The 13,385-nt window shown below is 43.6% G+C and overlaps 2 protein-coding genes across 2 annotated transcripts in view; one reads left to right on the top strand and one right to left on the bottom strand.

The window, feature by feature from the left end:
• LOC127485527 (anoctamin-5) overlaps positions 1–13,385 on the bottom strand; it is a 235,505-nt gene that overhangs the window by 49,890 nt on the left and 172,230 nt on the right. The window lies entirely within an intron of this gene.
• The window catches only part of LOC127482619 (centromere protein U), a 57,650-nt gene continuing 44,444 nt past the window's right edge, over positions 180–13,385 (top strand). Inside the window, exon 1 of the mRNA XM_070067786.1 lies at positions 180–416. Within this exon, the coding sequence (XP_069923887.1) occupies positions 348–416 (69 nt within the window). The 5' untranslated portion in view covers positions 180–347. The remainder of the gene's footprint in view (positions 417–13,385) is intronic.

Raw genomic sequence — 13,385 nt, 5'->3', positions numbered from 1 at the left:
CTGTCCTGCAGCACACAAGGGAGCAAGGAGGGTGTCCCCGACTCGAGGGAGTCACAGAACGCAGGTACTAGGCGCGTGGGAGCGGCAAAGCAAATCGTGGGAGCTAAACCCATCCCAGGCACATTCAAGTCAGAGGCGGTCTACGCTGCGGTTCCCCGTCTCGCGCGGGGACGCCACGCCGCGAACGTCCCCGGCGCTGGCCGCAGGTCCACCAACGTCCCCCGGGGCTCAGCGCTGGGGACGGCGGAGTCCACGCGCGCAGCCCCGCCCTCCCGCCGGCGGGCTCCTTACCTTCCTCCTGCACCATCCCCAGGAGGTTCGGGTCACCCATCTTCGCTAGCTCGTTCATGACGCTGAGGCCGGAGAGGCAGCTCCCAACCGGCCGCTGCGACAGGCGACGAGAAGGCGTGGCGCAGGTACTGAATCTGATTGCCGGCTGCCGGAACTGCGCGTCTGACACCCGGACCTTGAAGATGTCGGGACTCTCCCTGCAGGGCGAGGACTTGTCCTCCTCCACAGACTCCACGAATCCCGTGCTCTGCAGCCAGTTGGACTTCGTCTCCAGCTGGTACTTCCACTCGACCTTGCCCCCCTGCACCTGCCCCGCGCCCTTGGGCCTGCGCTTCGATTTCTTCTGCCGGTAGCGCTCCCTGCCCCTTTCCCAGTAGGCCTCCCAGTACCCGTCCCGGAGCTTGCCCTGCTTCTCCCCCTGGCTGCGCCGGCCCGGGCTCTTTCCACTACTGACCTCCCGTTGCGGGCCTTTCCCGAGCGCTCCTTCCCTCTCTCTCCGCCCCTCTGCCCGCCTCCAGTCCTCCTGGGCCGCCGGCGCCCCACCCTCGCGGACCGCCGTCTCCCCGCCCCTCGGCGACCCGGGCTCTACGCCCGCCGCCTCCTCTCCGCTGGGGCCGTCGGAGCTCGCCGACTCCGGTCCGCCGCCTCCGGAGCCACCCCGAGGCCCGCCTCCCGTCGCTCCTCCGGGGCGGCCCCCGCGGGACCCACCGCCTCCGGCTCCCCTGACCGGCCACCTCAGTTCTCAACAGGCTCCGCCACTCCCATTCCTCCAGGTCGACCCTGGGCCAGGACTCGGTGTTCACTGGGGCTTCCGCCCCCCTACCCTCTGAACCCTCCTCTTCCTCCTCCTCAGAAACCCGGCTGGCTGGGTCCTTTCCCATCGCTAGGCTCCAGCTCACCGCGAGTGCCCCTCGGAGAGAACCCCTCCCGCTTCGGGAGTTACTTTTTGTCGGGGGAGGAAAAAGTTCCCCGCCCTTAAAGCGCCCCCTCCCCCTTTGAGGCGGGCTCGTGGCCGCCGGGGTCTCCGAGGTTCCGACAACCCCTCCCCGCCCTCGGGCCCCTGGGCGCTACCGGCTTCCTTGACAAAGGACAAGCTCTCTTCTACAGGTGAGGAAAGGTCACACCTGTGCCCCGATTTCCAAGTCAGCCTCTGCCAGCTTTAAAGTTGGAGCGTGTTGGGCAAGTTCCCATCAGCTGCAGTTTCCAGGTCGTGCAGTGACAGCAGCACTCACCTCCTGGAGGATGGTGTGAGGAGCATGCTACAAAGGCTTGGCATAGGGAGTGTTAACGCTTTCCGCAGCTCCTAAAGGAGCCCGTGCTGCTTTGGGTCTCCACAACTCCAACCTGGACAGGGTGCGCGGTCCGACTCCTGAAGTAGGTGAGGTAGCGGTCTGAGCCCACAGCCTTGAGAGTGCTGAGCAGGGAGTGGCTGAAGTGAGGTGCCCAGAGACCATCACCTTTCCTCATCGCCCTGCTCCTACTTGTTTCTTTTCTATTCTATTTACTTGGTATACTGAATCAGCTTTTATAGATGAGGAGACAGGTTTAGGGAGAAGTGTCTTCTGTATGGTCATGGTTAACTGAGGAACTGGAAATCACTTTTTTTGTTTCTATACCGTGATATCTCTAACTTAAATATCAGGAATATATCAATTCTGGCCAAGAGGTTGGAGACTATAAGCAGTTTCTTACTCGATGTAGTTTGGAATTGTTTTTTACAGGTGTAACTATATTTAAGTTAATGCACAATAGAGTCCATATAATTACTATAAGTGGATTCAAGGCTGGTTCCTCAATCCATCAAACAAAAATTATTTTTTTAAAAAAATTCTCATTTTTTTCAACCCTTCTTACACACAAAAGCAAATGTCTACCTAGCTACCTTAAAAGGAAGACATTACGTGTTGATTTTGTTCAAAATTCAATGGAATATTTTGACGCTGAGGGGCTTATATTTTATCTGCTTCTTCTACACTTTAACAAAGTGGAAAACCAGTTGTGTTCTTTGGATAGAAGTCTGTATCTTTTCCACCACTTTTTGCTTCTTGAGGAATATTTTCTGTGTTTGTATCATGAAGTAGTTCATGCTGCGTTCCGTTCATAATTTTAGGATCTGTCCATTTCCTTCATTGTTACTCCCTGCCTCTTTGCACAGAATCGTCAACCATACATATCCAGAATTGTGTTCTGAATAACGAAATCCTGTCGTTTCATTAAATTGAACAGAGTCAAATACTATTTTGGGGCCCCAAAGTCATTTTTTATTTTTAGCCTTCCAAACTATTTAGCCTTCATTTGAATTATTACAAGCACCTGATAGGACTTTCTTTTTTAAAGATTTGTTTTATTTATTTGAAAGACAGAGTTACAGAAAGAGGTAGAGACAGAGAGAGAGGTCTTCCATCTGCTGGTTCACGCCACAGATGGCTGCAATGGCCGGAACTGTGCCGATCCAGAGCCAGGAGCTTCTTCTGGGTCTCCCACGTGGGTGCAGGGGCCCTAGGACTTGGGCCGTCTTCTACTGCTTTCCCAGGCCACAACAGAGAGCTGGATCAGAAGTGGAGCAGCCAGGACTAGAACCGGTGCCCATGTGGGATGCCAGCACTTCAGGCCAGGATGTTAAGCCGCTGTGCCATGATGCAGGCCCCTGATAGCACTTTTTTGACTTACCTTTTGTCAAAGACAAAGACTTATCTTTGTGTCTTATACTAAGCATAGCATGCAAAAATACTTCAGTGATTACACACAGTCATAAAGATAAAAATGGCAATATTTTAGAAAATAAACTGTGGACTGCAGCTTCAAATACTTGCTTGCTGACTCTCTATGTAAAGATATGAATTTGTTATAGGAAAGACCATTTAGGGCTGTCACAATATAACATGTGGGGAAAAGTCTGAGCTGTATGGTAGTGAAATATATGCACTGAACAACATCTGCCTGTGGTTTTTTTTAATTATAGCAGTATAATCAGTATACTTAACTCACTGTGAAGAGCTTTAGTTTATGAACTAAATTCTGGAAGCCAGAAAAGGCATCTTTCTAGTTAATACTTTCTCTCCTGTGTGTGGTCTGGATCAGTTTCCTTTCTCAGTTTCTCTACATATCATCAAAGCTTTAACCCCTAGGATAAGATTCTTTCTTTGTGACTACTTGTCATTTTCATTCATCTGTTTTACCTGTAAACTTGTCACTTACCCCAGATATTTTCAACATCACTGTAGCCCACATTCTGAAACAGTATATGCTAATGTATGGGCTTTGTACTAGGAGTCAGAAGACCTGCATTCTATTCTTGTGTCTGTTGCCTGATAAGGTAGGCAGCACAATAACCATAGATAGGTAACTTGGCTTCTTTGAACCCCAGATCCCTTCTCTGTGAATATTACATATCTGACTTGTTCCAGCCATCTCCTCAAGTTGCTGTAAAATTCAAATAAGTATGTGCATTGGGGACCAGCATCATGGCACAGTCAGTTAAGGCATCACCTGCAAACCTGGTATCCCATATGAACACTAATTCTAATTCTGGCTGCTCCACTTCCAATCTAACTCCCAGTTAATGTGCCTGAGAAAGCATCATAAGATGGCCTGAGAAATTGGGTCCCTGTCATCCATGTGGAAGACTCAGAGGGAGTTCCAGGCCCCAAGCTTCGGCCTGCCTTAGCCATGGCCATTGAAGCCATTTGTGGAAGGAATCAGCAGATGGAAGATCTCTCTCTGTCTGTCTCTCTCTCTCTGTAACTCTCAAATATATCGTTTAAATGCAATTTAAATTTATTTATTTGAAAGGCAGAGTTACAGAGAGGCAAAAGCAGAGGCAGAGAGAGAGAGAGGTCCTCCATCTGCTGCCAAGTGGCAGCAACAGCCAGAGCTGGGCCAATCCAAAGCCAGGAGCCAGGCACTTCTTCTGGGTCTCCTACTTGGGTGCAGGGGCCCAAACCTTTGGGCCATCCTCCCCTGCCCTCCCAAGCACATTTGCAGGGAGCTGGATCAGAAGTAGAGCAGCCCATATGAGATGCCAGCACTATAGACAGCAGCTTAACCCTCTGCAAGACAGTTCTGACCCTGATAGACCATAGTTCATACCATAGCTCTCTCACATTTTAACTGTGTGATATTTTCTGAGTCTATGAACTTCTCTCAGTCTCAGTTTCCTTATATATATATAATAGAGGATATAATTCCTACCTCGAGTTTTTGGTGGATTAAATGTAGTGACATGTTTTTATTTGTCCAAATATTAAACCACAGGATGCTGTTTTCATTGCATTTAATTTTTGTTGAAGCTTTCTATAGTTAAAGTGGTAGAGTTTTAGAGAAAATGGAGCTCTTTATTGTTAAGTGTATATTAATTCCTGTAATTTTTATGAAAGGATTTATTTTTAGTAGGCTATAATACTTCTAGTAATTTATGGGGCAGACCCAAAGATTTCTGAACTTTAAAAGCAACTACCTGATGAATAAATATGTCCATACAGGGACTGGCATTGTGGCAGAGTGGGCTAAGCCAACTCCTGCAATTCTAGCATCCCATAAGAGCACCAGTTCAAGTCCTGACTGTTCCACTTCCCATCCAACTCCCTGCTAATGCACCTGGAAAATCAGTGGAAGATGGCCCAAATCCTTGGGGCCCTTCTACCAATGTGGGAAATCCAGATGAAGCTCCTGTCTCTTGGCTTTAGCCTGGTCCTGCCCTGGCCACTGCAGGCATTTGGGGAGTGAATCAGCAGATGCAAGATATCTCCCTCTCTCTCTCTGTCTCTCTCTCTGTCTCTCTCTCTAACCCTGTCTAGGTAGCATTGCCTTTCAAATAAATAAAGATTTTTTAAAAATCAACACAAATTTTGACTGAGCAATGGAAGTAGCTTTTAAGACCAAATGGACTCACACATTAGTTAACATTCTCCATGAAGCTATATTCAGGTGACTTTCAGTGCTGTAACAATGAAATAAAAGCTTCTAAGTAATGATAGGCTGCAATTGCAAGATAATTCAATGCTTGGGTTCAAATATGCAGTTGGACAATTCATATTTCCTTAAAACATAAAACTTTTCTAAAATTCCATGAAAGTCCTTGAAACTTGGGTTAAATAGAAAACCAACCTAATTGAAACAACATAGCTTTAAGTTAGTGCAAGTATAAAATGTAAGTCCACAAAAATTTGTCAGACCTTTTATAAAATATGTTTAAGAATATAGTCTATTTTCAAAGTGCCTAATTTCTATGTAATTTCAACCTGTAGTACAAAGAGTGAAATTATTGCCTCCATGGTTATATCTCTGGTTTAATCCTTCTAATTACATCTTCTTTTGGGAGTTCCACTCAGGGACTACATGGTTTTCACCAAAGATATAAAGCATCCAGACCACCTTTGACTCCCCTGTTTATAACTGAGCCAGATGTGGTTTGTAATCTGATATTTTAAGGAGGAGCTTGTTAATCACATCTTTTTTTAGTTCCCTTTCTCCCTTATGCTAGGTATTTGTAAGCAAGCACAACAAAAAAAAAAAGAAGAAGAAGAAGAAAAGAAAAAGACATACACAGATTAGTCATGACCTTAATCATGGAATATTTACTTCTCTGACAAATAACAGTCAGAATCTCAGTGACTTATTATTGAGTAAAAGAAAATTCTGTGGTTTGAATATGGTTTGTTCTCCTAGAGGCTTGGTCCTCAGTGTGGTGATGCGGAGGTGGTGGAACCTTTCAAGATGGGGCCTAGTGGAAGGTGATTAGATCACTGGGGTGTTTCCTTCAGAAGGGATTCATGTAGTTATCTCAGCCCCCTTAAGAGGGAGTTATAAGAGAGCTTGACCTACTCTTCATTCTCTGGCTTTGATCCCGCTCATCCATGTTCTCACCATGATGCCATTACAATGAAGCCCTCACTAGAAGTTAAGCTAATGGAGCAACCCAGTCTTGATGTTCAGTCTCCAAACCTAGAAGCCAGGAGCCAGCAGCTTCTTCCAGGTCTCCCACGGGAGTGCAAGGGCTCAAAGACTTGAGCCACCTTCTACTGCTTCCCCAGGCCATAGCAGAGAGCTGGAATGGAAGTGGAACAGCTGGGACTCAAACCGGTGCCCATAAGGGATGCTGATACTGCAGGTGGCAGCTTTGCTTGCTACACCACAGTGCCATCCCCAAGAAAGAAAAGTCTTTCATCCTCTGGTTCACTCCCAAAATGGCTGCAATGCAGGAGCCAAGAGCTTCTTACCAGTCTCCCACATGGGTGCTGGGGCCCAAGCACTTGGATCATGGATCATCTTCCACTGCTTTCCCAGGCCATAGCAGAGAGCTGGATGGGAATTTGAACAGTTAGGTCTACACACCCATATGATATGTTGGCACGACAGGTGGTGGCTTTACCATATATACCACAGTGCTGGCCCCCATGCTGTGGTTCTAATGACTCCCTTCTCCAGCATCTCTCACACAGTCCAAGGAGGTTGTGGGCAGTAAACACAACTACATTGCATCTACTCTCTCCATCTCTTCCACTGTCTCAGCATCTCTTAGTAATGACAATCAGAGAAGCAAAAGACCAAGGAAAAGCAGAAGATCCATGTATAACAATTTAGATACAGAGAGCTCTTGTCAAGAGGGGTGAATATTATGTACATACAGTGACATGGGTAACAGACTAATTGCATAGGCAAAAGTAGAAAAAAAGTAAAGGATTGTGATATAGAGCAAGTGTAAGGTTTTCAGAGACAGCTCCTCTCCCAAGGTCAATCCTACTGAGCTGAAGAATCATCAGAGTTCAAACTGGTACTCCAACTTTGGTATGAGTTGTTACTATTTCCAGTGCCTATTTCACTTCTGCAAGTCTTGGTAGGATTTTAGTTGATGAGAAGTTTATAAGATGTAGCTGTCTTGGCCAGCGCTGCGGCTCACTAGGCTAATCCTCCACCTTGCGGTGCCAGCACACCGGGTTCTAGTCCCGGTTGGGGCACCGGATTCTGTCCTGGTTGCCTCTCTTCCAGGCCAGCTCTCTGCTGTGGCCAGGGAGTACAGTGGAGGATGGCCCAAGTGCTTGGGCCCTGCACCCCATGGGAGACCAGGATAAGTATCTGGCTCCTGCCATTGGATTAGCGCGGTGTGCCGACGGCAGCGCGCTGGCCCCGGCGGCCATTGGAGGGTGAACCAACAGCAAAGGAAGACCTTTCTCTCTCTCTCTCTCTCTCTCACTGTCCACTCTGCCTGTCAAAAAAAAAAAAAAAAAGTAGCTGTCTGGCTTCCGCCCTTAAGGCATACGGATCTGGCTGAAAAGCCCATGAGAGTATTTCAGGCATGGAAAGCCAAGACACTCTGGGGGAAAAAAAAAAAAAGAAAAAAAAAAACTAAATGAAAGATCTCCGCGAGTGAGATCCCAGTGGAAAGAACAGGTCATCAAAGAAGGATGTACCTTTCTCTGAAGGGAGGAGAGAACTTCCACTTTGACCATGGTTTTGTCAAAAATTATCATAGTCAGTGAACTCAGGGGGCTTCCATAGCCTTGGCAGCTCATGACAAGAGCCTAGGGTGATTACTGAGGCCATAAACAAGAGTGTCAATTTGTTAAGTCAACAACAGGAGTCACTGTGCACTTACTCCTCATGTAGGATCTCTGTCCTTAGTGTGCTGTACATTGAGATTTAATGCTATAACTAGTACTCAAACAGTATTTTTCACTTTATGTTTCTGTGTGGGAGCAAACTGTTGAAATCTTTACTTAATGTATGCTAAACTGATCTTCTCTATATAAAGATAAACGAAAATGAATCTTGATGTGAATGGAAGGGGAGAGGGAGTGGGAAAGGGGAGGGTTGCGGGTGGGAAGGACGTTATGGGGGGCAAGCCATTGTAATCCATAAGCTGTACTTTGGAAATTTATATTCATTAAATAAAAGTTTAAAAAAAAGGAAAAGGGAGGGAAAAGAGGGAGAAATAGAGAGAGAAAAGCATAAGAAGTTGCTAAAACATTTAAAAAATAGGTATTTATGTAAAAGAGGTGGAACATATGATCCAAGTTTTTCTCATCATATGTCTTACATCTTCGAATTACTTTACATTGAATTCTAAAATAAAATTTTTGCTTTATAACAGTTTCAGCTTTATTAATGAAAATGTCAGGGATAGCAAGGAGAGTTCCTCTGATGTCCCACAGCCAGTTTCCCCTCTTATTAACATATCTTAAACTAATTAAACAATGAATGAACCAAAATAGGTATGTTATCCTTAAGTAAAGTTTATACTTATTTGGAATTCCTTACTTTTCACCCAATATCTTATTGTGTTCTAATATCCCATCCAGGATACCATATTACCTGCAATTGTTTTGTACACTGTGACAGTTCCTCAGACTTTCTCTAGTTTTTAATGACTTCAGCCATTGTGAGGAATACTTTTCATGTATTTTGTGCAATGTCATTCAATCGAGGTATGATTGATGGCTCTGTCATGGTTAGATTAGGGTGATTTATTTAAGCAGACTAGGGCGGTTTATTTAGAGTCATTACCCTCGACAGGAGAAATTACCATTGCTGTTGACTTTGATCACTGAGCTCAGGTAGTATTTTGTAGATTTCTTAACTGTACACTCTTTTAACCTCCTCTTCATTCTGTATTTTTGGAAGGAAGACACAAGACGTAGTGCACACTTAAGGAATTGGAGGTTTATGCTGCAACTCATCAAAGACAAAGTAACTACATAAATTATTTGGACTTTTTTTACATGGAAAATTTGCCTCTTATCCTCAGTTCATTTATGCAATCATTTATATCGTGTAAACTCATGGATATTTATTTTCCACTTAGGGCTACCTGGTACTCTTCTTTCTAGAAAAAAAATAAACATTATGAAACTAAATAAATGGAGGTTTTAGTTTTTAACAGATTCAATAGAGTTCGTAGCTACAATTCTAAGAATATAATGGTATTCCCATTTTCCTTTCCTCCCTCCCTCCCCTTGTTTCCCTCCCACCATCTCTTCCATTTCCCCTCTCTCTCCCTTTCTTTTCTCTCTCTCTTTCCTTTTTTCTTTCTTTCCTTTCCTTCTTTCTATCTTTTTATAGTTTTTGATATAGCACATGTTAAAATTATATTACAGCAAAAAGGTTTCACTAGATAAGAAATTTAACAAGTAAAAAGGAAAACAACCATAGTTTAGTGGGAATTTAGCCAACAGCTATAAATACAAATTTTAATGGAAACATGACTATATCACCCTTATATAGTAAATTTAAAAGTAATCACATATCATTAAACTATAATAGTATGGCATTCTTTTTTTTTTTTTTTTGACAGGCAGAGTTAAACAGTGAGAGAGACAGAGAGAAAGATCTTCCTTCTGTTGGTTCACCCACCAAATGGCCGCTGCGCCGATCCGAAGCCAGGAGCCAGGTGCTTCCTCCTGGTCTCCCATGTGGATGCAGAGCCCAAGCACTTGGGCCATCCTCCACTGCACTCCCGGGCCACAGCAGAGAGCTGGGCTGGAGAGTGGCAACCGGGACAGAATCCTTCGCCCCAACTGGGACTAGAACCCGGGGTGCCAGCTGGCCTTTCTTTTTCTTTCTTTCTTTCATTTTTTTTTAAGACTTATGTATTTATTTGAAAGACAGAGTTACACAGAGAGAGGAGAGGCAGTGAGAGAGAGAGAAGGAGGTCTTCCATCCGATGGTTGACTCCCCAATTGGCTGCAACAGCTAGAAGTGCACCAATCTAAAGCCAGGAACCAGGAGCTTCTTTCAGGTCTCCCATGCCAGGGCAGGGGCTCAAGGACTTGGGCAATCTTCTACTGCTTTCCAGGCCATAGCAGAAAGCTGGATTGGAAGTGGAGCAGCCGGGACTCAAACCAGTGCCCATATGGGATGCCGGCGCTTCAGGCCAGGGCATTAACCACCTGAGCCACAGTGTTGGCCCCATATCTTTATTTTTTTTATCTGATTGTGGACATCTTGGTTTACTCTAAATTTGGGCTATTTTTTTTTGATAGGCAGAGTTAGACAGAGACAGAGAGACAGAGAGAAAGGTCATCCTTTTCTGTTGGTTCACCCCAAAAATGGCTGCTGTGGCTGGCGTGCTGCACCGATCTGAAGCCAGGAGCCAGGTGCTTCCTCCTGGTCTCCCATGCAGGTGCAGGGATCAAGCACTTGGGCCATCCTCCACTGCACTCCCTGGCCACAGCAGAGAGCTGGCCTGGAAGAGGGGCAACCGGGACAGAATCCTTCGCCCCAACCGGGACTAGAACCCTGGGTGCCAGCGCCACAGGCAGAAGATTAGCCTATTGAGCTGTGGCGCTGGCCAAAATTTGGGCTATTTAAACAGTGCTGCTATAAACATGGTGGTATAGGTTTCACTTTGATACAACATTTTCATGTCTTTTGAGTATATATCCAGTAGTGGGATTGCTGGATCATATGGCAAGTCAATTTCTAGTTTTTAAGAAATCCCCATACTGTTTTCATAATGGCTTACTAATTCCATTCCCATGAACAGTGTATAAATATTTCCCTTTCTCCACATTCTTTTCAGTATTTGTTACTCTCTGTCTTTTGGATTTTAGCCATTCTGAGATGGTGAAGTGATATCTCATTGTGGTTTTGATTTGCATTTTCCTGACGGCTAGTGATGTTGAGCATTTACTCATATATTTGTTGGCCATTTGTATTTCTTCTTTTGAGAACTGTCTATTGAGGTCCTTTGTTCATTTCTTACCTGGATTTGTTGGTTTTTATTGAGTTTTTTAAGTTACTGATATATTCTGGATAGTAATTCTTCGTTGGATAGGTAGCTTGCAAATATTTTTCCTATTCTGTTGCATATTTCTTCATGGTATTGATCATTTCCTTTGCTGTACAGAAGCTTGTGAGTTTGATAAAACTCCATTTGTTCCGTTTTGCATTTGTCACCTGTTCATTGGGAGTCTTGTCCAAGAACTCATCCCCTACACCAATGTCTTGGAGTGTTTCCCCTACAGTTTCTTCCAGCAGCATCATAGTCTTAGGTCTTAAATTTAAGTCTTTGATCCATGTTGAGTTAATTTTTGTATACGGTGACAGGTAGTATCTACTTCCATTCTTCTATACATATGTGTGTATGTGTACAAACACCTGGTTTTCCCAGCACCATTTGTTGAAGAGATTATCCTTACTCCATTTTATGGTCTGAGCACTTTTGTCCAAATTCAGTTGGCTGCATGTATGTGGATTAATTTCTGGGCTCTGTGTTCTGTTCCATGGATCTATGTCAGTTTTTATGCTAGTACCATGCCATTTTAATTATTAGAGCTTGGTAGTAAGCTTTGAAGTCAGGTATTTTGATAACTCCAAGTTTGATTTTTCTTGCTCATGATCATCTTGGTTACTCTGGGTTGTTTGTGATTCCATATGAATTTTGGGTTGTTTTTTCTAATTCTGTAAAAATGTCATTAGTATTGTTGATGGGGATTGCATCGAATATATCTAGATTGCTTTAGGTAGTATAGACATTTTAATGATACTGATTCTAAATGGAAGTTTTTCTAATTTGTAATTAAATTATAATGCATTAATAAGTATCAGTACATAAAGACCTAAAAATCAAGTTTTTCCAGTAGTTAAATTCAAAAAAATATTATGTTCACAAGCACACACACAAAAAACCTTTTCAAGTAACATAACGATACATAAGGAGATAAAAGCACTAACCAAGCAACTTTTTAAAATTATTTTTAAACCAATGAACTTTTAAGCATTGTACTTGGACATACATCTTTATTCTAAAGACAAGGAGATCTATAAACTGAACTTTACTCTGCTTGGTAGGAGTACATCTCTCAGTAGTAGGTATGTAGCAATTCTGAAAATAATTCCTGTGGATTGCCTGATTGAGTAAATGAGGAAAGACAGTGAATATGCCTGAAGCCAGGATTTTCACTTTTGGAGAAGGAAGATGAAACATTAAATATAGCAAGGTTAGAAATAAAAGAACTGGTAGAATTGGATTGGAATTCTCCAAGGTTTTCCAGTAAAAGAAAAAGTATTAAATGATCCAGGGACATTTTGTGGTTCTACAAAGTAAAGAAATACTTATAGTAGAATAATGATAATAATAGTAATATTCAAAAGTACATTCAGGCTAGCCTGAAGGGACTCCTCATGTCCAACTCAGGAAGTAAAATATCAAAATAAATAATGCTACCAATGGATCACAAGCCATTGCCTATAAGAAGAAACCTTGTGCCTACACTACTAATAAACAAATGAATGAATAAATTGGGCAGAATAGAAAATTCACATTATTTTCTGAAGGATCTTTTATTTTTAAGAGATTTATTTATTTACTTGAAAGTCAGAGTTACACAGAGAGAGAAGGAGAGGCAGAGAGAGAGGTCTTTCTGCTTCCCAGGCCATAGTAGAGAGCTGGATTGGAAGTGGAGCAGCCAGGTCTTGAACCAGCATCCGTGTGGATGGCTTTTCCCGATACACAACAGTGCCAGCCCCTGAAGGATCTTGTAACAGTTTAATACTAATGCTTGTAATAGGTTAGAGTGCCTGTTTTGCTATATATTTGACAATGGTGAATACTATAATTTTGTTTTGGTCCTTTAGTGCATTGTTTGATTACTATTATAAACTGAACATTTTTTATCCAAATATACAGGATACTTCAAAAAGTTCACAGAAAAGTGGAATAGATAAGTAAGTTTATTTTGATGCATACATTTTTTAAATCTCTATACATAATTTTTTCATTGCACATTTTTCGTGAAAGTTTAAATATTATGTATGCATGTGTCTGTGTAATTTTTGTCATTGATAATTATGTTACTTCTGTGAAAGTATGTTTTGGTGGTGTTCTCACTTTTCTATTGCAATATTAGGAATTTTTCCTTGTGGCCAGAGCCGTGGCGCACTAGGTTAATCCTCCAACTGCGGCACCGGCATCCCATATAGGCGCCGGTTCTAGTCCCAGTTGTTCCTCTTTCAATCCAGCTCTCTGCTGTGGCCTGTGAAGGCAGTGGAGGATGGCCCAGGTGCTGGGGCCCCTGCACCTGCGTGGGAGACCAGGAAGAAGCTCCTGGCTCCTGGCTTCTGGCTTCGGATTGGCACAGCTCCGGCCATTGTGGCCA

The sequence above is a fragment of the Oryctolagus cuniculus genome, unplaced genomic scaffold (assembly GCF_964237555.1).
Source record: "Oryctolagus cuniculus unplaced genomic scaffold, mOryCun1.1 SCAFFOLD_109, whole genome shotgun sequence".
Classification (NCBI taxonomy): Eukaryota; Metazoa; Chordata; class Mammalia; order Lagomorpha; family Leporidae; genus Oryctolagus; species Oryctolagus cuniculus.
Note: the sequence above shows the minus strand (reverse complement) of the source record. Positions and strands in the feature narration are given on the sequence as shown.